At 47.4% G+C, this 27,648-nt stretch overlaps 1 protein-coding gene and 2 long non-coding RNA genes across 7 annotated transcripts in view; 1 reads left to right on the plus strand and 2 right to left on the minus strand.

Moving 5' to 3' along the window:
• htt (huntingtin) overlaps nucleotides 1–2,404 on the minus strand; it is a 214,299-nt gene extending 211,895 nt beyond the window's left edge. For all 5 annotated transcript variants that reach the window (XM_033018340.1, XM_033018344.1, XM_033018343.1 and 2 more), the window contains exon 1: nucleotides 2,067–2,404. In XM_033018340.1, the coding sequence (XP_032874231.1) occupies nucleotides 2,067–2,155 (89 nt within the window). In that variant the 5' untranslated portion in view covers nucleotides 2,156–2,404. The remainder of the gene's footprint in view (nucleotides 1–2,066) is intronic.
• Nucleotides 1,263–27,648, plus strand: LOC116971295. Its single transcript, XR_004411462.1, has 3 exons — nucleotides 1,263–1,274; nucleotides 2,138–2,147; nucleotides 27,557–27,648. It is a non-coding gene; the product is annotated as an uncharacterized LOC116971295 (long non-coding RNA).
• On the minus strand, nucleotides 15,724–25,319 carry LOC116971296. Its single transcript, XR_004411463.1, has 3 exons — nucleotides 25,135–25,319; nucleotides 22,445–22,449; nucleotides 15,724–15,797 (listed from the first exon to the last, which is right to left on the minus strand). It is a non-coding gene; the product is annotated as an uncharacterized LOC116971296 (long non-coding RNA).

The raw sequence follows: 27,648 nt of genomic DNA on the forward strand, positions 1-27,648 counted from the left end.
ACACTAGTCCCACCCACCAGGATTTGGCCCAGATCCCTCTAAACCTTTCCTATCCATGTAGCTGTCCAAATGTCCCTTAAATGTAGATATTGTACCTGCCTCAACTACCTCCTCAGGTAGCTCGATCCATTTACCCACAACCCTCTCTGAAAAAGTTGCCCTTCTGGTTCCTATTAAATTTTCCCCCTCACAAACCCTTAACCTCTGGTTATTGATTCCCCTACTCTGGATAAAAGACTCTACATTCACCTTATTTATTTTCCTCATGATCTTAAGATCACCCCTCATTCTCCTGCACTCCAAGGAAAATAGTCCTAGCTTGCCCAACCTCTCCTTATAGCTCAGCCTCTCTTGGTCTGGCAACATCATCGTAACACCTTCTCTGCACTCTTTGTAACCTAATCTTTTTTGCACTTTTTCCAAGCATCCAGCTTGGCATTATAGGCCAATTGGACATCTTCTGTGATGCAACCATTATATCACCAATGGATCCAAGGACATCTAAAAAGGATTTTATTTATTCACTTATGGAAGTGGGTATTGATGGCAAGGCCAGCATTTGTTATCATTAACATCCAAAACATGGTGGCGCATCGGTAGAGTTGCTGCCTTACAGGGAATGCAGCGCTGGAGACCCAGGTTCAATCCAGACTACGGGTGCTTGTCAGTACGGAGTTTGTACGTTCTTCCCGTGACTTGCTTGGGTTTTCTCCGAGATCTTCGGTTTCCTCCCACACTCCAAAGAGGTACAGGTTTGTCGGTTAATTGGCTTAGTAAATGTAAAAATTGTCCTTAGTGGGTGTAGCATAGTGTGAATGTGCGGGGATCACTGTCAGGCGCAGACCCGGTGAGCCGAAGGGCCTGTTTCCGTGCTGTACCTCTAAACTAAACTAAGAAAGCAATGGTGTATCACCATTGTTGAACCAATAGATTCCTCAAGATGCAATTTCACAGAATGTATTGAATCTGCTATTTTAAAGTTTTGCTTTTCGCCTTGCTGCTGCCAATTAGCTCAACGAACACAATAACATGCTAAATTTCATAAACCTATTGAAATCAAAGGGCAATTTAGTACGTTTATTGTCAGTAATATTATCTCTAAACATTAGATATTGAAATTTAGAAGTGCAATAATAGAACAAGGCAGGCTTGACAAGGTGAATGAACATGCTAGGCAAGTAGAACTTTGTTAAAAAATAAGATGTGACACCTGTCACATCCTAGAGTCGGGAGAAATATACCGGCATTGTTGCTAAGTGACCCTCAATCATACAGTCATACATACATTCTTAATAAAGAAATAATGACAAAAAGTAGAAGAAAAAAATCTAAGTCAATCAGCATACACTGACGGGACAAACAACATAGCATCTAAGGTGAAGCTTCCACCTGACATATTAGTAAACACTCCCCATGTATTCGCTGCCCATTTGCATTTTGATCGTTTGTTTATTTTGCGTTTAAACATCGGTGCGCCTTAACAACACATATTCTATCATCTGAATTTGTCTAAATATTTTCTCCACTTTGCCTGCATCATTAGAATGAATATTTGTTGGTGTATAATTTCTGTCTGCGTGGGTATGAGTATTTTTAGCGCGGTTGCGTATATATCAGTGAGAGTAAGTTTGAGGACGAACGAGTCTGATTTGTTGTGTGCATGTTTCCTGGAGACTGTGTGTGTTTGTTTGCATCAAGGGTTGTGCATGTAGCATTGGGAGATTGCATGCATGTGTTTGCATGGGTGTGAGCGGCTGTGTACTCTGTATTAGTGTGTGTTTGAGCAAATACATGGGGGAATTAGTGTGCGCGCACATTCGTGTGGGGATGATGGTGTGTGTGTGTGTCTGTAAATGTGTGTGTGTGTGTGTAAATGTGTGTGTGTGTGTGTGTGTGTCTGTAAATGTGTGTGTGTCTGTAAATGTGTGTGTGTGTCTGTAAATGTGTGTGTGTCTGTAAATGTGTGTGTGTGTCTGTAAATGTGTGTGTGTGTCTGTAAATGTGTGTGTGTGTGTGTGTGTGTGTGTGTGTAAATGTGTGCACCTTCAAAGCGTCTGTTTACTCACTGTTTCTGTCCCGGCTCCTCGCTGGACGGTCCCTGTTGGAATGACTTCAGTGACTCGAAGGCCTTCATCAGTTTCTCCATGGTTGCCATTTTATTAGGGAGTGAGTGAGGGAGGGAGTGGGGGGAATGTTATGGGGAGGGAAGGAAGGAGAGGGGTAGGGGGGAGGGAGCTCGGCAATCTTACTCCTCCCTCAGGGGTTTGAAGCGGAGACACAAGCAGGCGAGCGCTCCCCGGTTGCAGGCGGCTTGTGTGGAAGGCTGTTCCCCGTGGCGAGTCTCTAACCGCCCCGCCAGCTGTTGCCAGGCCCGGCGTTCGCCGCCATCTTGCGGAGGAGCTATCCCGCAGCCGCGCCGTGACTGACAGCGCCCTGGACCAATGGGCGACGGGTCACCGCCAATCAGAGAGGCGCTTCTGCATGGAGGGCGGGACTAGGAGAGGTGATGACGGCCGCTTCGACCAATCAGATAATTTCGGCTCTGAGGGCGGGGCTAACAGGGAGGCGACACGTCACGCGAACCCGCCCTCATTCCGCGGTGATGGACGGCCGCGCTGACCAATCGGAACGGGCGAGTTCTGCTTAGTGGGCGGTACTAGAGAAGTGATGGTCTGGGCCAATCAGCTGCCGCGTGTGGAACTGTGACGCATTTAGGGGCGGGGTCGAAAGACGCGCTTGTCCCGCCCCCCCCCTGATGTTTGGCGGCTCCACTCAAAGATCCGCTATAGGAGCTTTGGCTCCACTGGCCGAAGCTGTACCGGAGCCAGACACACGCTGCTGGGCAAAGGGTCTTTGCTGCTGGGGTCAGTCAGGGAGCGGGTCAGGCTGCGGCAGCGACTGTGCAGAGAAGGAAGGAATGAGAGACCTCTTCACATTTCAAATGCTCAAGCGGCATTTAGCAAAGATTGCAATAGGATCTTTGGCATTTAGCTCTCCGACGACGCAGTCGGACGTCCTACCGCTTGGACACCTTACACCCCAGCGTTATGAACATTTACTTCTCTAACAAAGTTATCCTTGCTTTCCCTCTCTCCATCCCCTCTCCCGCCAGTCTGACTGTCCCTGATTACATTTTATCTGTTTGCTTCATTGTTACCTCTTAGCTAACAATGATCTATTCTACAATGATCTATTCTACGTTACAAACCATGTTCTCGGGGTATCTAAATCTAAATTTTATTAGTTATTTAAGTTATGACATCGGATGGAAGCTACATACCAAATCTCGTTGCGCTTATGTGCAATGACAATAAAATATATTATTATTATTATTTCCCTTGAACTCCGTCTCCTTTAATGTCTCGTTTTCACACTTTACCTTTCCTTATCTCTGTGTCTCCCTCTTCCCTGACTCTCAGTTTGAAGAAGGATCTCGACCAAAAGCGTCACCCATTCCTTTTCTCCAGAGATGCTGCCTGTCCCTCTGAGTTACTCCAGCGCTTTGTGCCTATCTTCAGGATGAATATTGATTTCTCTAACTTCAAGTAACCCTAGCTTTCCCTCTCTTCTCCTCCCCCCCCCCCCCCCCCCCCAGTTCTCCGACTTGTCTCACTGTCCTGATCAATTTCACTGATTATTTGCCTCCTTGTCACCTTCAATCAACATTCTACATTTCATTAGCTGCTTTGATCTGAGGACACCAAGTGCTGGTGGGACAGGCAGCATCTCTGGAGAGAAGGAATGGGAGACGTTTGGTGTCGAGACCCTTCTACTTTACATTCTCTTAGGAAGAAACTGCAGATGCTGCTCTACACTGAAGAGTAGAGCAGCATCTGATTAGAAAATGCTGGAGTAATTCAGCAGGACAGGCAGCGTCTCACTTTCCTTCTCACCAGAGATGCTGCCTGACCCGCTGATTTACTCCAGCATTTTTGTGTCCATCGTCAGTATTAGGCGGCATCTGCAGTTCCTTCCTGCACAGGACGTCCCAATCTAATGTGGAGATGATGCAGATTTAGTTCCTTAGAAGGTCAAGGAAAGAGCGTTCACGTCCTAGCCCTGTTTCCACCAATCTTGCCACCACCAGGCACAAGAAGTAGATTAATGCAGATAGTGACCAATTAGCTTTGTTGTTTGGATGTTTTAGACCAATGGCAAGGGTTGGAGGCGGGACATGATTAAGGACCAATGAGTCAGAAGGCGGGACCTCCACAGATGTGGCCAATCACGACCCGCTGGCCTGCAACAGGTTGTCCAATCAAAACTCGGGGCTTGAAGCGGGGCAGAATGGAACGATGTCATTAAGCATATGAATGATGGACAGGTGACCCGTCAACGATCTGAAAGTCCACGTCCTGGCCAATCATAAGCTGCAAATAGGCAATGGGTCAGGCAGCCTCTGTGAAGGGAGAACCAAGTCTGTTGACAAGACAGCAGCATTCTTCTCACTTGACCTACAACCGCCACACAGCTCCAAAGCATGTCCCCATGCAAATTTACATTGAAAGACATGGTATTATGTTCTGTGACAGTACCAGGAAGGAGGCAGAGAAAATTGATGAAAACACTGCAGCCCTAACTAAAAATACTTGCCATCTAAAATCTTTTATTAGATCAGTCATCTAGTGTTTACCTACTTCCTCATTTACTATTGGTGACTATACAATAACACTTCTAGGGCACAAATCAAGACAACGGTGTCTGCGTTTTTATTAGATTCAAAAGGATTTGAGTATAGGAACAGGGAGGTTCTACTGCAGTTGTACAGGGTCTTGGTGAGGCCACACCTGGAGTATTGCGTACAGTTTTGGTCTCCTAATCTGAGGAAAGACATTCTTGCCATAGAGGGAGTACAGAGAAGGTTCACCAGACTGATTCCTGGGATGTCAGGACTTTCATATGAAGAAAGACTGGATAGACTCGGCTTGTACTCGTTAGAATTTAGAAGATTGAGGGGGGATCTTATAGAAACTTACAAAATTCTTAAGGGGTTGGACAGGCTAGATGCAGGAAGATTGTTCCCGATGTTGGGGAAATCCAGAACAAGGGGTCAGTTTAAGGATAAGGGGGGAATCTTTTAGGACCGAAATGAGGAAAACATTTTTCACACAGAGTGGTGAATCTCTGGAATTCTCTGCCACAGAAGGTAGTTGAGGCCAGTTCATTGGCTATATTTAAGAGGGAGTTAGATGTGGCCCTAGTGGCTAAAGGGATCAGGGGGTATGGAGAGAAGGCAGGTACAGGATACTGAGTTGGATGATCAGCCATGATCATATTGAATGGCGGTGCAGGCTCGAAGGGCCGAATGGCCTACTCCTGCACCTATTTTCCAAGTTTCTATAAGTATTCAATCCTTATTACTCAGTGTACAGCACGGTGGTATCACCATCAGAGCTGCTGCCTCTCAGCTCGAGGCCCAGGTTCGATTCTCACCCCTGGCTCTGTCTGCGTGGAGTTTGCATGTTCACCCTTTTATGCTATAATTCCTTCAGGTGCTCCTGTTTCCTCCTACATTCTATGTTTTCGGTTTATTGGTCACTGTGTAAGTAAATGGTTGAACCTAGGTGAGTTTATGGAAAGATAAGACACAAAAAGATGAAGTAACTCAGCAGGTCAGACAGCATCTCTGGAGAAAAGGAACAGGTGACGTTTCGGGTCGGGATCCTTCTTGAGATGGAGTTTATGGGAATGTGGGCAGAATAAAATGTGATTGGTGTTACTGGGCAAGATGGAATGGGTTTGTTGAGCTCAAAAACCTGTTTCTCTGAAGTATGACTTTGACATGAGAGAAATATTTACAGTAGCAGTTTGTCTGCCATATACCACTGTATCCTCGATATTGCAGCATGAATTCAGAGACAAGATACTGGAACACAAGATTTGCATCTGATATAACATTTATTACTTTACTCTTCCAGTTGTGGACAACGCCTTTTACAGACCATGAATGTTAAAGTTTTAATTGGCTAGAAGACTAGGTACTTGAAGATGGAAGCATTTTGTGAGAATTGCTCACAGCCTGCAGATGGAGGAACATTAACCATGCGTTAATCAATATCTCTTCAGAAGGTCAAGTTAACCTGAGCTTTTCTATGTAAGTCTCATAATTTTGTTGAATATCAACAGCCGGAAAACAAAATTACATTTTCTGAGCTGATGTGTAGCTTCAAATTAAAAACGGAGGAATATTTACCTCTTTGAAATTCCAAGCACTCAAGACGAGTTCAAATATCAACAAGGACCTGTTGAATAGAGAAACGTTGATAACAGTGAAGCTGGTAACTGATGATAATAACAGCCAATCTGGGAAATTCATGTTTCATTTACAAAAGCACTATTCAAACCTCTTGGTAGAGATTTATTTTTACTGCAGCCCCAGTGTCTTGTGTATTATTATAACAACCTGGTGTTTGGCCCATTTATGAAATACTTTGCTAATTAAAAAAAAAAGCATTTCAGAACTCATTGATTTTTTTCCTACAGTTGTTTTCCATTTGCCAATGTTTAAGTGACTAGTCTATAATATAACCTATAATTTAAATTTGCATAAAACCATCCAACACTATCTCTGTACATGTAACAAGGAAACCAGTGAATAGAAATTGTAATGACCAAACTACAATTATCTCTTCTCAAATATACCTAGTGGTTTCTATGTTAACTCCATGTAGCTGAAATATGGTGCCTTCTGGCCTGTTGTGGCTACTGGCTCTCACATTCCCACCATCAATGCTGCCTGACCTGCTGAGGTCCTCCAGCACATTTGTGTTTTGCCACGATAAATTCAGGAGGCTTTCTTGAATTGTCAAATAAATTTGTGGAAAATATTTCTGTTCCACGGAATGACTTCTATTTAGATAAATGTGACTGCAGACCCATGATAATGTATATTTAATAATGTATATATCTGATTGCTGATGCTCCCCAGAATCCAACATTGAGCATTGATGGATGCACATCCGTACCATGCACGGTTGATGGAGGCAGCTGCTCCAGGTATCAATGAATTGGAGTTTGCAATCTGAAAACTAGAACTGCCTTGAGGCAAAGATCCTTTAATCAATTATTTTACCAACCGAGAAGAGTTTCAAAAATATTCATTTTGTTCTAACATTCAACCTACATTAATTCCTTTTTTTCATTTCCTTTAGTGATATTGAAATTGATTATGGTGGAAACCAATGATGACTTTAGCATTTACCCTGGAACATTGAGCTGGTTTAACAGACCTCTATACAAGGGATATCGGTTACAACATCCTGTTCCTACCCTCACTAGAACTTAGCACTGGAAGTAATCCTAAAATCACTACCCTGGAGTCCTGTGTTTAAGATATTTACCTAACTCCCTGTAGCCATATTGCAGAACCTCCGTCCTTTTCCTACCCATGTCATTTGCGCAAACATGCACGATGACTTCTGGCTGCTCCCCCTCGAGGCTCTCATGCAGCCACTTCGAAACGTCCTGCACCAAGTGTCTACCCTCAGGTTCAATCCTGCCACACACTGGGCTGGAAAGGGTGAAATTGTTGATTAACGATATTTCTTTGTAAAACCAAGGTCATAGCTCTTTTCCGCAGTTCATAAAATAACTTTTTTTTGGACAGAGGCAGGGTGTGATGTGTACTCAGTGGACACGGTAGTGGGGGGGATGAAGGGAGGGGGTTGAGGGCGCAATGGGACTGAAGAGGATGAGCCATATTTCTCACCAAATCACAGCTCGTTTTGCAAAGAAATGCAGAGAATCAAGAATTTCAATCCTAAACATTCCTCTACTGCAGTACCACTGTGCCACCACAAGGCATGGCATATTTTGTGCCCTTTACTGTTTATTTATTGTATGTTTATTTGCTGTTTTTCCTAAGTACTGTACATATTAAGCCCCTTATTTGGTTGTAGCAGAACATTGGCAATAACCGACACCACCTCCCTCTCAACCGCCCCCAACAACCCCCCCCCCCCGCCAAGTGTGGTTCACCATAGCAAGGGTTTACTGTAATTTATGCTCCATCTCCCCCCCCCCCCCCCCCCTCCCGCCTGCCCAGTGTGGTTCGCTATAGCAAGGGTTTCCTGTAATTCATGCTCCATCTCTCCCCCCCTCGAAAAGAAAACCAAATTCTTGTTTCACCTCAGCAGGATTCAGTGCCTGCGCCCCAGTTACACCATAACCATATTTCTTAGCTGAGATGTATTGAGAGTCAAGAATTCCAGAGACACAAAATAAAAAGAGACCGATATACAAGATCACGGCTCTTTATTAGTGGCTTTTACAATGACCTTTGAAAGGATGGGGGGGATTTGAATCACCTGCTGCAAAAGAAAGGGAGGTCAAGACTTCAGAACAACTCCTTGGTTGGACAGTACACCCACTGGTCCTCATGACCTCAACAGGTTAAGTCTTGCTGTCTTCATAGACAACCTTTGGAAGGGTACGTACTGAGTAACGTCCTGAACCCTGGAAGAGCAGTGTCCAGAGTGGTTACAGTGGGTTTCTGGTGACATCTGATCTCTCTCTTTGGAACAGATTGCATTCCGTAGTGATGAGGCTTCAATGGGTTTCTGCTCGATTTTTGCCTCTGGCACTGAGCAGCAAAATGTTGGAGGTAGATCATTGACTTGAAGGGCAGAGCAACGCTGAAGATCCCAAAGGCCCATTGTTTCTCCAATTAATGAGCAATCCTGCACATACAAATAACAAGGCAAACAAAATGTTAGCATTCATTTCAAGACAACTGGAATATAAACTCAAAAAGCTGGAGTAACTCTAAAATATATAAAAAGAGATGTAATGCTGAGGCTTTTTGTAAGGCACTGGTCAGACCACATGTGGAATATTGTGAGCAGTTTTCGTACCCATATCTGAAGCGAGATATGCTGGTATTAGAGAGGGTGCAGAGGAGGTTTATGAGAATGATTGGATTAACATACGATAAATGTTTGACGGCTCTGGACCTGTACTCGCTGGAGTTTAGAAGGATGAGGGAGGGACTCATTGAATAGTTAAAGGCTGGAAAGGGTGGATGTGAGAGGATGTGTCCACTAGTGGGAGAGTCTAAGACAAGAGGGCACAGCTTCAGAATTAAAGGATGTATCTTTAGAACTGAGACAAGGAGGAATAAAATTAAAGAGAAGGCATATAACATTGCAAAGGTTAGTGGGGTAGCTGGAGAACTGGGAAGCTTAAAAAAAAACCCAGAAGGTAACTAAAAGTTGAGAGAGTGGGCTGGGAAGTGGCAGTTGGCATACAGCAAAGCAAAATGTGGAGTCGTGCATTTTGGAAGTAGGAATAAAGGCGTAGACTATTTTCTAAATGGGGAAAGAATTCAGGATTTGGAGGTGCAAAGGGACTCTGGAGTGCTGCTGCATGATTCCTAAAAAGTTAATTTGCAAGTTGAATTGGTGGTAAGGAAGGTGAATGCAAAGCCGGTAGTTATTTTGAGGGCTAGAATACAAATACAGGGATGCAATGCTGAGGAGTTCCTAGGGCACTGGTCAGACCACATTTGGAATATTGTGAGCAGTTTTGGGCACCAAATCTCAGGAAGGATGTGTTGGTCCAGAGAACATTTACGAGAATGATCTCAGGAATGAATGGGTTCAGATATGATGGCGTTTGGTGGCACTGGGCCTATACTTGCTGGAGTTTAGAAGGATGAGGGGGTAACGCATTTAAACTTACCGAATAGTAAGAGAGGATGTGGAAAGGATGTTTCCAGCAGTCGGAGTCTTGGACCAGAAGCCATAGCCTCAGACTAAATAGATGTACCTTTAGAAAGATGAGAAGGAATTTATTTAGTCAGAGGGTGGTGAAGCTATGGAATTCATTGCCACAGACGGAGATGGAGGCCAAGTCAATTGATATTTTCGAGGCAGAGATTGACAGATTTTTTATTAGTACGGGTATCGGGTTATGGGGCGAAGGCAGGAGAATGAGGTTGAGACGGAAAGATAGATCAGCCCTGATTGAATGGCAGAGTAGACTTGATGGGCTGAATGGCCTTATTCTGCTCCTGTAACTTATGAATTTCTTTAAGGAGAGGGCAGTGAATCTGGAATTATTTGCCACTGAAGGCAGCGGAGGCCAAGTAATTGGGAATTTTAAAGCGGAGATCGACAGGTTCTTGATTAGTAAGGGGGTCAAAGGTTATGGGACGAAGACAGGAGAATGGGGTTGAGAGGGAAAAATAGATCAGCCATGGTTGAATGGTGGAGTAGACTCGATGGGCTGAATGGCCTAATTTTGGTCCGAAGGCTAATGAACTTAAGACAAGTGGCAGTCAGAGCAGTTTGAAGACCGACAGCTGTCTACATTGTTGGTGGCACAGGAGCTGCTTCAGACAGTGAGAGATCGAGAACCATGAATATGCTGCCAGTGAGTGTTCTACAACTGTTTGTAAGGTCTATCTCGTGGGGAATTGCAGAGGAAGGATTCCCAAGTAAAGGTCTTACTTGAAGTCTCGAGCGATGTGCCATACCAGGCACGGGAAGGCAGTTAGGCGGAGAAGCAGCTCAGTCTATTCCGAGTAGCAGCACATCCTCAGGAACACAGGAGAGTCAGGAGTGCACATTCCACAGGCATTGCCACTTTTCATTTCACTGCACATCTCGTATGTGTATGTGACAAATAAACTTGACTTGACTTGGAGCGATGAAGCTTCTACATGTTTCCCTTGGTACATGGCCATCTCTTCAGATCTTGTCCTTTGGTCAATCCCAGGTCAATCAGAGGCTGATGATCCCCCTGGAAAAAGTTAAATCTCTTCCCTTCTTTGTTCTCCCGTGGTAGGGGGCCTCGAGACTTCCGTTGACGGGGCGATCTTGGCTCCCGTAGTCGGAGGTCGGGCCCTCCGCGTCGGGGCGATCTCAGCCCCCCCGCGCCAGATGATCAGATCACGGGTTGGGGCTGGTCGAACCTCCTGCGACTTTGGACCTTCCCGATATCAGTATCTACCCGAGATTACGAGCTCCTTGATGTTGAAATTCGCAGGCCGCTGTTGCAGTGTCGATCACAGGAAAGGGATCTCAGGCTCCGATGGTAAGTCCACGGCCCTGCGGTGGGGCTCAAAGTTAAGCTCGAGCAAGGCCTCCAGCTCAGCACAAACTGGCAACACCCCCTCCACTATAACCAACACAGGACCAGCTCAAGGCTGTGTGCTCAGTCCCCTGCTCTATGACCAGGACTGCACAGCCAGACCATTCCAATGCCGTCTTTAAATTTCACCGACGATTCCACCGATGTTGGACAAATAATGGATAATGACGAGTCAGAGTACAGGAGAGAGATTGATAATCTGAGGGAATGCTGCCAATAAGACATTATTACTCCTGTAGTTTTAGTGAGTCCTGTGTTTGTTTGTGGGAGAGATAGACTTTTTAAATGTGGGGGGAAGGGGGTAACATTATTTCTAGGTCCCTACCTGGTCGGTGAGGCAGCTTTTTCTCCGGGCTGCCCCGTCGACCCGTCCTCGTGGCCTACCAGCGGGCGTGGAGCGCCGTTTCCTGGCGGGGTCCGCCCAGCACCTCGGCTTCGGTGGCGGCACAGCGCTGGAGCGCTATCGCGGAGTGGGCGATGCCTTGCCTGGGTCGCCGCGCTGGATCGACGCGCTGGAGCTCCGGTGAGCTGTGACCGCCGAGTTCAACACCTCCGGGCTGAGGGTCTGCGGAGCGGGCGGCGCCGACCTCAACATCGGGAGCCTGGGAGCTCCAAACCGGCGCGGTGTTGTCGGCTTCGGAAGCGGCCGTTCCAGGTGGCCCAGCCGCTGAGAGGACTCTCCCGACGCCGGGGCAACAGCACCCGGCCAGAACGGCCAGGAACATCGGGCCTCCGTAGAGGCAATAGCAGAGGCCTCAATAGGCCTGACTTTGGGAGAACTGGGGATGGGGACTGGACATTGTGCCTTCCCCCACAGTGGTAACCATTGTGGGGGGATGATTTTTTGTGTGTAAGTGAATATTTTAGTTTGTGTCCAAGATGGCTGTCGGAAGGGAGAGTGTACGCTGGCGCGGTTTAGCTGCCGCTGCTCTCACATCTTCACATTGTGTTTTTGATTTTTTGTCTTTGGATCGAATTCTGTCTTTAATTTGTGTATTGGTGATGTCTTTATTATTTATTTTACTCAGATTATATGTTTTTTTACTCTTGTTAATTTCTGTAAGGTGTCCTTGAGACTTTTGAAAGGCGCCCACAAATAAAATGTATTATTATTATTATGTCTGCTTGGATATCCCCCAGAAGGTGGTTTACTGTAGGTGAATTGATTTCCTCGTCCAGAGAGTGGCTATCAGTCACTGTTGATCCTAGGTAGGTGAATTGGATGACAATTTCCAGCTGACTGGTGTTTAGAATGATTTCAGAGGGGAGTGGAGTGCCTTGACCCATGACAACATTCGTCTTAATACTGATTGCCAGTCGGTAATCATTCCAAGCATGAGACAGTCTGTCCATCAGCCCCTGAAGTCCTTCTTCTGTTGGGGTGATGAGTGACCAATATGGTCCCGATGGTTCCTCTTCCTTCTCGGCGGCGTGCCATTCCATGAGCAGTCTGACCTCCGGCACCTACCGAGGGCCCGTACTTGACACTTGTCTCAGCGGTCACTTCGAGTGCCGGGTTCGTCCATGTTCATGGCCACTGCGGGCCGAGTCCGGTCTTGAGCGGCTTCAATTTTCTGTCATTCAAGTCCATGGTGATCATCAATCTTGGCCATTTCCTGTCATGAGAAACCGACCTGGTAAATGGAGACAAGAAACCCGTACGAAACAAAAGTTGCTGAAATGCCACTCTCGTGCCTGCCTCAACTACCACCCCACCCCACCCCATTGCATATTCTAGACACTCACCACAACTACGAGATATTATGAACCGCGTCTTTAATTACACTGTGGACAATGTTCTACAGTAGGCATTTATTTAATAATACTGAACATTTTATCAGAGTATCGTTAAATTTACAGGGCCGTTAAGATGCTAAGAAATAATTAAATAATATGCCAAACATAATCTCAAAACCAACTCTTACTTGCCTGCACAAGTTCCATGTCCCTCCGTACCCATATGACACTCAGGTATTGGCCTCCACCACCGTGCATTGGTGACCTCCCCGTACAGCACATCTCTGGGGATGCGTCCATTTTCCAACATGTGGACATGTCCAAGCCAGCGGAGACACTTCTGCTTGAGTGTCGCAGGGATGCTGGGCATGTTGGTCAGGGAGAGGACAGAGTTCTGACCGCCGGCTTGCAGCCTATAACATCCTGAAGCCACGGTCTCCGGTAGAAAAGTGCCGAGTTCGGGACCTCCAAGCCAACGGGAGTGTGTCGCGAGTGTGTTTGACCCTCCCGACGTCGGAGTTTCAATCATCCCGACGAGAGGGCCTGTACATCCGACCGTCCGTAGCAGTGACTACAGAGGGTTTATGACCCCGACCACAGGTAAACAAAGGAGGAGGACTGGCTGAATTTTGTTGCCTTCCTGCCTTTCCCCATAACCCTAGACATCCATTCTCATCAAGAATTTGTCCATCTCTGCCATAAAAATATCCAATGACTTCCATGTTCTTTCATGCAACGGATTCTAGGCACTCACCACCCTCTCTGTTAAAACAAAACTTGCCTCACACATCTCCTCTGCTCAATCCAATACAACTGGATCTTCAATTTCCTCATCAGCAGACTACTATCAGCACAAACGGGCTATACCTCCTCCTCTATAACCAACATAGGACCAGCTCAAGGCTGTGTGCTCAGTCCCCTGCTCTAAGACCAGGACTGCACAGCCAGACCATTCCAATCCCGTCCTTAAATTTCACCGACGATACCACCGTTGTTGGACGATGGTTAATGACGAGTCAGAGTACAGGAGAGAGATTGATAATCTGAGGGAATGCTGCTAGTGCAGACGCTTTGTTCTCAATGTCCGCAGGACCACAGAGCTATTTGTTGACCTCAGGAGAAAGCCGCAGATCCACAAACTTTTCTTCATTGATGGGACAATGGTGGAGTAAGTTATGTTTCAAGATCCTGCTTCAAGTTGCTGGGTGTTCATATCTCTGAAGGTCTGTCCTGGTTCCGACGCGGGTCCCATTTTGTTCTCCACATCACTCCTCGACCGACCTCCGGCACCCACCGCGGGCCCGTCCTAGGCAGCCCACCGCCGGGTCCTCTCTTGGTCCTCTCCCATTCATTTACCGTTCTTGATGTAGGTAAGTCGCCGAAGCTTCACTGCTGGACAGTAACGTGTTCAACACACACGCGTTGTAGACAGTTACCTTGGTCTTCATTTTGAGTTTCCTGGTCTTCCATGTCCACTTACTTAGCGTCCCGAAGGTGGGTGCTGTAGAGGAAGGTGTTTTACTGTACGTGAATTGGTTTCCTCATCCAGAGAGTGGCCGGCAGTCACCGAAAATTCTAGTTTGGTGAAATTAAGACATTTTACAGCAAAGTGGTGTTTATGGTCATTTCAGAGGGGAGTGGAGTAACCTGACCCATGACAATAGTCATCTTAACGCTGATTGCCAGTCGGTCTTTGGTGCAAGCATGAGAAAGTCTGTCCATCAGCCCCTGACGTCCTTCTTCTTTTGGAGAACTGAGTGCAGCATCATCAGCTGGCTGGAGTTCCCTTATAAGCACAGTTCTCACCTTCGTCTTAGCTTTCAACATTGCCAGATTGAAGAGCATCCGATCACTTCTGGTTTGAAGATACACGTCTTCCGTGTCTGTTGGGAAGGCAGAAGGGCAGATAGGAAGATGCTGAATAACATGGGAGTTGGGACACAGCCTTGCTTCACTCCACTTCTCATGGGGAAAACTGTCTGATGTAGCTTCGTCAAATTCCACTATAGATGCATGTTCTCATGGAAGGACAAAGTGAGGTTTAGAAGACGTGGTGGACATCTAATCTTCTCCAGTAGCTGGTAGAGGTCGTGTCTGCTGACAGAATCAAAAACTTTTGTAAGATCCACAAAGGCAATGAACAATGGCGTTTGCTGCTCTCGACATTTTTCTTGGATTTGACACAGGGAGATCATGTCCATGGTGGATCTATCTCCATGGAAACCACATTGTGCCTCAGGTCAGCGAGTCTGTGCAGTCTTTGTAGGATCACTCTGGCAAAGGCCTTTCCTGTAACACTCAGAAGTGCGATGTCCCTGTAGTTGGTGCCATAGCTGTGATCTCCTTGTCCTTGAGCAGTGTGACAATGTTGGTGTTACGCGTGTGTTGAGGGACACCACCCTCTCTCTGATGATTGTCAGTTGGTCTTTGTTGCGAGCTTGAGACAGTCTGTCCATCAGCCCCTGAAGTCTTTCTTCTGTTGGGGTGATGATTGACCAATGTGATCCACACATAGTCTGTCCATTCCTCTTTGTTCTCTAGGACGCGCGTCCTTGACCGACCTCCGGCACCCACCATGGGCCCGTCCTTGACCCTTGTTCTCGGCAGACACTGGGCTCGTCCTTGTTCGCAGCCACCTCTGGCCGAGTCTGTTCTTGACCAGCTCCGTGTGTGGACAGAGAAGGTGGAGCAAGATTCAGCCTTCGGGATCTGTCATTCAAGTCCACGGTGATCATCAAACTTGGCCATTTCCAGTCGTCAGAAATCGAACTAGTAAATGGAGACAAGAATGGAGTCTTGAAGGATCCCGATCCAAACGTCATCTGTCCATTCCCTCCGCAGATGCCGTGTTCTCTCGGCGGCGCGTCCTCGACCGACCTCCGGCATCCGCCGGATAACTGCCAGCACTCACACATCTGTCATGTTTGTCCCTTCAAACAATCTGGAGGAGATCCAGGGCCAAAAGAAATCTCACCAAGTTGTTCCTCAACAGCTTCTCCAGCTCCAGGTGTGGAAGGTCGCAGAGAACTTGGAGCAAAATCGGGTCTTTGGAATCTTCAATCATCTGTCATTCCAGTCCACGGTGATCATAAATCTTGGCCATTTCCTGTCATCATAACCCAGATAAGAACGGAGATAAGAATGGAGTCTTGAAGGTTCCTGATCCAAACATAGTGTGTCCATTCCCTCCACAGATGCTGCCTGACCCGCTGAGTTCCTCCATCAGTTTTCTGCTCCAACTTCGCTGACAGCCGAGCTCTAAAAACACATCTCCATCATGGTCTTCCAGTGGGCAGTTTAGAGGATCAGCTCCACATTTCCAGTGACTCCAGATCTTCCTCAGCAACACAGCATGATCAGGTGTGATGAAGCTTCTGCGTGCCAGCCCTGGTACATGGCCGTCTCGCCAGATATTGTCCTCAGGTCAATAACAGGAAACATGGCAGAGGTCGATGACCTCAGGAGGGGAAAGCCGATGATCCACAAACTTGTCTTCATTCATTGGACAGTGGTGGAGAAAGTTATGTTGCAACTTCCTGGTTGTCCATATCTCTGAAGATCTGTCCTAGGTCCAGGATATCAATGCAATCACACACAAAACTTATGACCACCTCTAAGCTTTCGTAACATCCACAAAGGCGACATACAATGGGGTTTGTTGCTCGACATTTTCCTTGTATTTGACGCATGAGAAGATCACGTCCATTGTGGATCTACCTCCATGGAAACCGCATTGTGCCTCAGGTCAGCGAGTCTGTGCAGTCTTTGCAGGATCACTCTGGGAAAGGCCTTTCCTGTAACACTCAGAAATGAGATGTCCCTATAGTTGGTACACTCGCTTGTTCTTGTAGAATGTGACGATGTTGGTGTTACGCATCTGTTGAGGGACACCACCCTCTCTCCAGCAGAGCAGGGGAAGGGTGTGCAGGTACGGCAAGAGTTGACGGTTTCTATACTTAAGGAGGTCAGCAGATATGCCATCCTGTCCAGGAGCCTTCCTGGCTGCCAGGCGATTGATGGTTTTATCCAGTTCATGCAGAGGTTGTCCATCTTCAAATGGCCATTCAACAATTCTGCACACCTGGTGTGGAATGAGCAGTTTGAGGAACAACTTAGGATTTCTTGTGATCTCCTTAAAAAGGTGAAGGGGGCAGTCTTGAATTTTCTGCCGACTGCTGTGGTCTCCAGCTGTTTGCGAGGACCTTTCCCTCCAGTGACTTGCAAGGAACGGCACTCTAGTCAGTGTCCTCATCCAGCCCGGCCAGGTTAGTGGACACATGAAGAATGAAGTCTTGAAGGGTCCCGATACAAAACGTCACCTGTCCATTCCCTCCACAGATGCCATGTTCTCTCGGCATCGCATTCTCGACCGACCTCCAGACCAAAGCAAGATTGGGACTTCAGAATCTTCAATCATCTGTCACTCCAGTCCACGGTGATCATCAATCTTGGCCATTTCCTGTCATCAGGAACTGAACTGCTAAATGGAGATAAGAATGGAGTCTTGAAGGGTCTTGATCCAAACATCATCTGTCCATTCCCTCCACAGGTGCTGCCTGACCCGCTGAGTTCCTCCAGCAGTTTTCTGCACAACCTTCGCTGACAGCCGAGCTCTAAAAACACGTCTTCCACTGAGGGCAGTTTACAGAGGATCAGCTCCACATTCCCAGTGACACCTGATCTTCCTCAGCAACACAGCAGGGTCAGATGAAGCTTCTGCGTGCCAGCCCTGGTCCATGGCCGTCTCGTCAGATCTTGTCCTCTGGTCAATCACAGTAAACTTGTTGTCGAGGTCGATGATCTCAGGTGGGGAAAGCCGATGATCCACAAACTTGACTGGTGGAGAAAGTTATGTTGCAAGTTCCTGCTTGTCCATGTCTCTGAAGATCTGTCCTGGGTCCAGCACATCAATGCAATCACATACAAGACTCATAATCACCTCTACTTGTTCAGAAGATTGAGGAGATCAGCATGTTGATGAATACTCTATTGAACTTGTACAGTTGTAAGCAGTTGTATGGGACAGAGCACACTGACTGGTTGCACTGCAGCCTGGTTCAGCAACTCAAACTCCCAGGAATGAAGAAGAATACAGTCCATCACAGGTAATGATCTCCCTACCATCAAGGGTGATCGACAGGAGATGCTGCATCCAAAAGGTCCTAATGTCAAACACCGACACCACCCTGACCACACTCTCAATATTTCCGTCCTACCCACAGCAACAATGTACTGTAGCTTAAAAAACATAACCTCCTGCTTCAGGAACAACTTCTTCCCAGCAACCAACATATTGCCCAACACTAACCACAACTATGAACAATAAAGAACTACAGACTTGAGTTTCAAGTTCCATAACAGACAATTGGTGTTTGGTGCAGCAGCTGATCAGACCCACGCCACCCTACCATTGTGAAAAGCCAACAGAAGCAGGGAAACTGACCTCCATGTTTAAGAGCAGCTTCTTCCCAGCAATTACAGGCCTCTCGAACACTGCGCAACATGAACCACAAAAAAAGTGACCTCCAGGTTCAGGAACAGCTTCTTCCCAGCAACCATCAGGCTCTTGAACACTGCCCAACACAAACCACATCTATGAACTGTGAAGAAATATGGACTGAGTCTTTGGTTGCATTACAGACATGTTTACAGTAGTATCGTGAGTATAGATTTACTGAAATATAAATTAATGCATTTTTGTGTTGTTGCAATTATAGGCTTGTTAATCTACAGCATGAAATACACCCCCCCTCATTCCCCACACACCCTCTCCTCCACCCACCCACCCCTCCCCCACACACCCCCTCTCCCACACACACCCCTCCCCCACAAACACACCCTCCTTCCCCACTCTCCCCCTCCCACATCCTCCCTCTCCCTCTCTCCCACCCCTTATCCCCCCCCGGCCAACACACCCCTCACCTCTTCCCACATACATCCCTCCCACACAACCCCTCCCCCCACCCACATACCCCCCTCTGACTCCACAACGTTCACTGCCCCCCCCATACGCACCCCAAGAACACACACCCTCCTTCCCCACTCTCCCCCTCCCACATCCTCCCTCCCCCTCCCACGCCCACCCACACCCCTCTCCCACATCCTCCCTCCTCCCACCCACACACACCCCACTCTCTGGCTCACTGCCCCCCCCCCCCCCCCACACACACCCCGCGAACACACCCTCCTCCCCCACACACCTCCTCCGCCTACACATACCCCTCTCCCACACCTCCCCCCCCATCCTCCCTCCGTTACACACATCCCCCCACCCACACAGCCCTCACCCCCACCCACAATCCCCCCCTCCCCCACCATCACACCCCTCCTCTCTGGCTCCACAACGCTCACTGCCCCCCCACACACACACCCTCCTCCCCCACACATCCCCGCAAAAACACCCCCCCCCCCCACATCCTCCCTCCCCCACACCCCCTCCTCTACACACCCCCCTTCTCCCCACAAAGACCCCGCCAACACTACATACAAACTGAGACATGAAAAATGTCACCAAACCTGGCCTCTCTGTCCACTACCTCAATCTACTACTGTTATACACTTGTACCGTATCCGAGATGCTTATTTAAGATTTGTCAGTGATTATGTACGGTGATACATGTATTAAAGTGTATACAGAAATGAATTTCACTTTAGCTCAGTAAATATGACTAACAAACAACCATTGAACATTTATAAGCACAGTTCTTACCTTGGTCTTGGCTTTCAGCGTGGCTAGAATGAAGAGGTTCCTGTCGCTACCAGTGTGAAGATTCGCTCCTTCTGTGTCAGTCGTGAAGACAAAGGGCAGATAGGAAGATGCCAAACAGCATGGGAGCTGGGACACAACCTTGCTTCAATAGACAATAGGTGCAGGAGTAGGCCATTCGGCCCTTCGAGCCAGCACAGCCATTCAATGTGATCATGGCTGATCATCCACAATCAGTACCCCGTTCCTGCCTTCTCCCCATATCCCCTGACTCCACTATCTTTAAGAGCCCTATCTCGCTCTCTCTTGAAAGTATCCAGAGAACCGGCCTCCACCGCCCTGAGGCAGAGAATTCCAGACTCACAACTCTCTGTGTGAAAAAGTGTTTCCCTATCTCTGTTCTAAATGGCTTACCCCTTATTCTTAAACTGTGACCCCTGGTTCTGGACTCCCCAACACCGGGAACATGTTTCCTGCCTCTAGCGTGTCCAAACCCTTAATAATCTTATGTTTCAATAAGATCCCCTCTCATCTTTCTAAATTCTAGAGTATACAAGCCAAGCCGTTCCATTCTCTCAGCATATGACAGTCCCACCATCTCGGGAATTAACCTTCTAAACCTACGCTGCACTCCCTCAATAGCAAGAATGTCCTTCCTCAACTTTGTAGACCAAAACTGCACACAATACTCCAGGTGTGGTCTCACTAGGGTCCTGTACAACTGCAGTAGGACCTCTTTGCTCCTATACTCAACTCCTCTTGTTATGAAGGTCAACATGCCATTCGCTTTCTTCACTGCCTGCTGTACCTGCATGCTTACTTTAATTGACTGATGAACAACGACCCCCAGATCCCGTTGTGCTTCCCCTTTTCCCAACTTGACACAATTTAGATAATAATCTGCCTTCCTGTTTTTTTTGCCAAAGTGGATAACCTCACATTTATCCACATTAAACTGCATCTGCCCACTCACCCAACCTGTCCAAGTCACACTGCATCCTCATAGAATCCTCCTCACAGTTCACTCTGCCACCCAGCTTTGTGTCATTTGCAAATTTGCTAATGTTACTTGTAATCCCTTCAACTAAATCATTAATATATATTGTAAATAGCTGCGGTCCAGCACCAAGCCCTGCGCTACCCCACTAGTCACTGCTGGCCATTCTGAAAGGGATCCGTTAATCCCTACTCTTTGTTTCCTGTCTGCCAACCAATTTTCTATCCATGTCAGCACTCTATCCCCAATAACATGTGCCCTAATTTTGCCCACTAATCTCTTATGCGGGACCTTATCGAATACTTTCTGAAAGTCCAGGTACACTACATCCACTGGCTCTCCCTTGTCCATTTTCCTAGTTACATCCTACATGGGCGACATTTTGGGCGACAGCCTGAAGAGTTTGTCACGTCGTGGTCGGGTCGCGACATGGTGTGACGCGTATAGTGATGTGCGGTGTCTCCCTGTCGCCCCTGGATTTTGGAATGTTCAAAATCCAGGGGCGACATCTAGGTGTCTCATCATGTCGTGCGCCCTGTCACACGCTGACGTATGTTGTCCTGCAGGTGATGACCAGTTAGGGCTAGGGTAGGGACCAGATGGGCTGTAAAATATTCTTCCTTCAATGCATGGATTTTAAACATTAATATATTAAAATTAATACAATAAAATCAATTGTGCAAATGAAAAGATGTCTGAGTCGTTCACTTCTATTTACAGATGTATTTGGCCACTTCATATCCAATCACCATCTCTAACTTTTCACAGGGATGGATTCAGTGAGTGTAGACTGAACTCCCCTCTCCCCTCCACCCCCCTCCCGCCCCATCCCTCCTTCTCCACTACCCCCCTTACCTTTACCCCTTCTTCCCTTCCCCCCTCTTCCTCCCTTCCCTCACATCACCTTCTCCCCCTCTCCCTCCCTTCTCCCATTCTCCACCCTCCCCCCCCCCCCCCCCACTTTCCCACACGGCCCCCATTTGTGGACCCAGCCTACGACCAGTGAATACCCGAAGACTATCCCACACACACTAGGGACAATTTATACTTATAACAAGCCTATCAACCTACAGTTAGTGTTAGGGTTAGAGTTAGGGTTAATGTTACGGTTAGGGTTAGAGCTAGAGTTATTGCTAGTGTTAGGGTTAGGTTTATGGCCACCGTTAGTGCTAGAGTTAGGGTTAGGGTTATGGCCAGTGTTAGGGTTTGTATAAATTGTCCCTAGAGTGTATGGGATAATTTCTCCTAAAGCCATGTTTTCCCCAGAGAGGCTAGAGAGATAACAGAATGATCTCTTGAACGATATAATAATCTGTCGCTACAATCTGGAAACGGACCAATACGTCTGTAAATAAAACTGAATGATCAGACATCTTTTCATTTGCACAATTGATTTTATTGTATTAATTTTAATATATTAATGTTTAAAATCCATGTATTGAAGGAAGAATATTTTACAGCCCATCTGTGGTCCCTAACCCTAACCGGGCGTCACTCGCAGGACAGCATACATAGAAATTAGGTGCAGGAGTAGGCCATTCGGCCCTTCGAGCCTGCACCGCCATTCAATATGATCATCCAACTCATCCTGTACTTGCCTTCTCTCCATACCCCCTGACCCCTTTAGCCACAAGGGCCACATCTAACTCCCTCTTAAATATAGCCAATGAACTGGCCTCAACTACCTTCTGTGGCAGAGAATTCCAGAGATTCACCACTCTCTGTGTGAAAAATGTTTTCCTCATGCTGGAATAATCATAGAAACATCGAAAATAGGTGAAGGAGTAGGCCATTCGGCCCTTCAAGCCTGCACCGCCATTCATATGATCATGGCTGATCATCCAACTCAGTATCCTGTACCTGCCTTCTCTCCATACCCCCTGATCCCTTCAGCCACAAGGGCCACATCTAACTCCCTCTTAAATATATCCAATGAACTGGCCTCAACTACTTTCTGTGGCAGAATTCCACAGATTCACCACTCTGTGTGAAAATATGTCAGCGTGTATGTCGTACAACTTGACGGTTTTACGGGTGTGTGCTCGCAGTCGCCAAAAAAATTGCAAAGTGGGACAGGCCCTGTCCTGCTATCAAAATGTGCTGCTATTTCATCTTTTATAATTGACTCCAGCAACTTCCCCACCACCGATGTCAGGCTAACTGGTCTATAATTCCTTTTTCTCTCTCCCGTCTTTCTTAAAAAGTGGGATAACATTAGCTACCCTCCAATCCACAGGAACTGATCCCAAATCTATAGAACATTGGAAAATTATCACCAATGCGTCCACAATTTCTAGAGCCACTCCCTTAAGTACCCTGGGATGCAGACCATCAGGCCCTGGGGATTTATCAGCCTTCAGTCCCATCAGTTTACCCAACACCATTTCCTGCCTAATGTGGATTTCCTTCAATTCCTCAGCCACCCCAGATCCTCTGGCCATTAGTTCATCAGGAAAATTATTTGTGTCCTCCTTAGTGAAGACGGATCCAAAGTACCTGTTCAACGCATCTGCCATTTCCTTGCTCCCCATAATAAATTTACCCTTATCTGTCTTCAAGGTTCCAACTTTGGTCTTAACTATTTTTTTCCTCTTCACATACCTAAAGAAGCTTTTACTATCCTCCTTTATATTATTGGCTATCTTATCTTCATACCTCATCTTTTCTCCCCGTATTGCCTTTTTAGTTATCTTCTGTTGCTCTTTAAACGTCACCCAATCCTCTGGCTTCCCGCTCATCTTTGCTACGTTGTACATCTTCTCTTTTATTTTTATACTGTCCCTGACGTCCCTTGTCAGCCAGTCACCCCTTACTCCCTTTGGAATCTTTCTCCCTATTTGGAATGAACTGCTCCTGCACTTTCTGTATTATTCCCAGAAATACCTGCCATTGTTGTTCCACTGTCATCCCTGCTATGGTATCTTTCCAGTCAACTTTGGCCAGCTCCTCCCTCATGGCTCCATAGTCCCCTTTGTTCAACTGTAATACTGACATCTCCAATTTACCCTTCTCCCTCTCAAATTGTAGATTAAAACTCATCATATTATGGTCACTACCTCCTAATGGCTTCTATCCTTGAGTTCCCTTATCAAATCCGGTTCATTGCACAACACTAAATCCAGAATTGCCTTCTCCCTGGTAGGCTCCAGTACAAGCTGCTCTAAGAATCCTTCACGGAGGCACTCCACAAACTCCATTTCCTGGGGTCCAGTACCAACCTGATTTTCCCTGTCTACCTGCAGGTTGAAATCTCCCATAACAACCGTAGTATTACCTTTACGACATGCCAAAGTTAACTCTTGATTTAACTTGCACCCTATATCTAGGCTACTATTTGGGGGCCTGTAGATGTCCTATTAGGGATTTTAACCCTGACATTTCCTCAGTTCTATCCATACTGACTCTACATCTCCTGATTCAATGTCACCCCTCGCAAGGGACTGAATGTCATTCCTCGCCAACAGAGCTACCCCAATCCCCCTGCCTGACTTTTTGATAGGACGTATACCCTTGAATATTCAGTTCCCAGCCCTGGTCCTCTTGCAGCCATGTCTCTGTAGTTCCCACAACATCATACTTGCCAATTGCTAACTGAGCCTCAAGCTCGTCCACTTTATTTCTTATATTTCGCGCATTAATATAGAACACTTTAACTTCGGTATTCACCTTGCCTCTCACACTGGTCACTATTGGCCCTGACCTTACTCTCTTATCCCTTCTCGAACTTTCCTTCCCATTAATTCGGGAGTCTTTGTAACTTTTCCTGTCCATTGTGGATCTATCTCCAAGGAAACCGCATTGTGCCTCAGGTCAGTGAGTCTGTGCAGTCTTTGTAGGATCACTCTGGCAAAGGCCTTTCCTGTAACACTCAGAAGTGAGATGTCCCTGTAGTTGGTGCACTCGCTGAGATCTCCGTTGTCCTTGTGCAGTGTGACGATGTTGGTGTTACATGTGTGTTGAGGGACACCACCCTCTCTCTGATGATTGTCAGTCGGTCTTTGTTGCGAGCTTGAGACAGTCTGTCCATCAGCCCCTGAAGTTCTTCTTCTCTCCCTCTTTCCCTCCGAAGACTTGCAGGAAAATGCTACTGGGGCAGATGATGAGTCGGAGCCAGACAAGTTTGACAAATTTCTTAAACATTGTGGATTCTCACGTGCAACAGATCGCTGCCGGTTGTACTGGAAAATGTTGATGATGAAATCCCAAATGCAGTCGAGAGCGCGAGCGGGGATGAGGTTGTAGCTCTTTCTAGAAGTGGCTCTTAAAAGGGCCTTTGTTGGACGGAGTGAGAAATTCCGGTGCGGTCCCCACCGATGTCGCTTCATATCCGATGGATTTACACGGATGGCACTCGGGTTCCTAACATCGCCTTTGCTGCATGTTATCCAATCCCTCTTGGGGTTGCACGGGAGAATCCACACCGTTTAAGAAATTTGTCAAATTCGTCCAGTTCCGACCCATCATCTGCCCCAGTGGCATTTTCCTGCAAGTCTTCGGAGGGAAAGTTCCTCGCAAACAGCTGGCGACCACATCAGTAGGCAGACGTTTCATGCTTTCCCCTTCACACTGTCTGGAGGAGATCCAGGGCCACAAGAAGTCCCACCAAGTTGTTCCTCAACAGCTTCTCCAGCTCCAGGTGTGGAAGGTCGCAGAGAATGTGGAGCAAGATTGGGTCTTCAGGATCTTCAATCATCTGTCACTCCAATCCACGGTGATCATCAATCTTGGCCATTTCCTATCATCATAATCCAACCTGGTAATTGGAGACAAGAATGGAGTCTTGAAAGGTCCCGATCAAAATCTCGTCTGTCCATTCCCTCCACAGATGCTGCCTGACCCACTGAGTTCCTTCAGCAGTTTTCTGCTCCAACCTCGCTGACAGCCGAGCTCTAAAAACACATCTCCATCATGGTCATCCACTGAGGGCAGTTTAGAGAGGATCAGCTCCACATTCCCAGTGACACCAGAACTTCCTCACCAACACTGCAGGGTCAGGTGTGATGAAGCTTCTGCGTGCCAGCCCTGGTCCATGGCCGTCTCGTCAGATATTGTCCTCTGGTCAATCACAGGAAACATAGCAGGTGGTCGATGACCTCAGGAGTGGAAAACCGATGATCCACAAACTTGTCTTCATTCATGGGACAGTGGTGGAGAATGTTATGTTGCAAATTCCTGGTTGTCCAAGTCTCTGAAGATGTGTCCTGGGTCCAATCACACACAAAACTTATGACCACCTTTAAGCTTTCGTAACATCCACAAGGCGATGAACATGGGGTTTGCTGCTCTTGACATTTTCCTTGTATTTGACGCATGGAGAAGATCATGTCCATTGTGGATCTATCTCCATGGAAACCACATTGTGCCTCAGGTCTGTGCAGTCTTTGTAGAATCATTCTGGCAAAGGCCTTTCCTGTAACACTCAGAAGTGAGATGTCCCTGTAGTTGGTGCACTCCCTTGATCTTGTACAGTGTGACGATGTTGTTGTTACGCATGTGTTATGCTGAAACTGCTCAGTCCGTCACAGGTGATAATCTCTTCATCATCAAAGGGATCTACAGGAGATGCTACCTGCAAAAGGCAGCTAATATCAAAGACCCACACCACCCTACCAGTGACAAAACCAACAGAAGCAGGGAAACTGACCTCCATGTTTAAGAGCAGCTTCTTCCCAGCAATTACAAACCTCTCGAACACTGCACAACATGAACCACAACGATGAGATATTATGGACTGCGTCTTTTGTGCCCGACAGATATTTTTTACACTAGCATTCAATTATTAATTTCCTGTATTTCTATTTTATTAGTTATCTGTGTGTCGTTGCACTATTCCATCCCATTATTTTGTTCATAAGCCCAAAAAACGTGACCTCCAGGTTCAGGAACAGCTTCTTCCCAGCAACCAACAACTCCTGATCACTGCCCGACACAAACCACATCTATGAACTGTGAAGAACTATGGACTGAGTCTTTGGTTGCATTACAGACATGTTTACAGTAGTATCGTGAGTATAAATTTACTGAAATGTAAATTAATGCATTTTTGTGTTGTTGCAATTACAGGCTTGTTAATTTACAGCAAGAAATGCACCACCCCCGCCCGCACACCTCCCTCCCCGACACCCCCCTCTCCCTCCCCCACATTCTCCTTCCCCCCACAACCCCTCCCTCTCCCCCATTCCCCACAACCCCTATCCCTCCTCCCACATCCTCCCTCCCCCACCACCCGTCCCCACACCCCTCCCCAACACATACCCCTCTCCCAAACACCCCCGCTCACTCCTCTCAAATACTCCCCCCACCCAACCCCTTCCCCACACACAAACACCAAGTCCCCACACCGCTCCCACCTACAACGCCCCCTCCTACACACCCCTCCCCCTGCACCACCTCCCTCCCCCACCCACACCCCCGCTCACTCCCACATCCTCCCTCCCCCACCCACACCCCTCTCCCCCACATATTCCCTCTCTCTCCCCGCATACCCTCCCCCACACACTCCCGTCCCCACTGCTCCCTTTCACAACACCCCCCCCCCATACACCACTCTCCCTGGCCAAACCCCCATCCCGCCCCCCACCCACACAGACCCCATCAACAAACCCGCGCTCTCCCACACATACCCCTACCCACAGCCCCCCCCCTCTCCCACATCCTCCCTCCTCCTCACCCCCGCCCACACACCCTCCGCTGTCCGGCTCGACAACGCTTGCTGCCCCCCTCCACTTCTACCCCACACTCCTCCAATACACCACTCTCCCCCACATCCTCCCTCCCCCCACACCTCCTCTCACAATCCCACCACCTACACCCTCCCACCCACCTCCCCTCTCCGGCTCCACAATGCTCGCTGCCAACCTCCCTCCTTCTCCCCTCCCCTCCCCCACACACATCCCGCCAACACAACACAACAATCCTGCAATTACAAACTGAGAATTGAAAAATGCCACCAAACCTGGCCTCTGTCTACTTTCTCAATCTACTACCGTTATACACTTGTACCTTTTCCGAGATGCTTATTTAAGATTTGTCAAAGTGATTATGTATGGTGATACATGTATTAAACTGTATACAGAAATGAATTCACTTCAGCTCGGTAAATATGACTAATAAAGAA

This window comes from Amblyraja radiata, chromosome 3, assembly GCF_010909765.2.
Source record: "Amblyraja radiata isolate CabotCenter1 chromosome 3, sAmbRad1.1.pri, whole genome shotgun sequence".
Lineage (NCBI taxonomy): Eukaryota > Metazoa > Chordata > Chondrichthyes > Rajiformes > Rajidae > Amblyraja > Amblyraja radiata.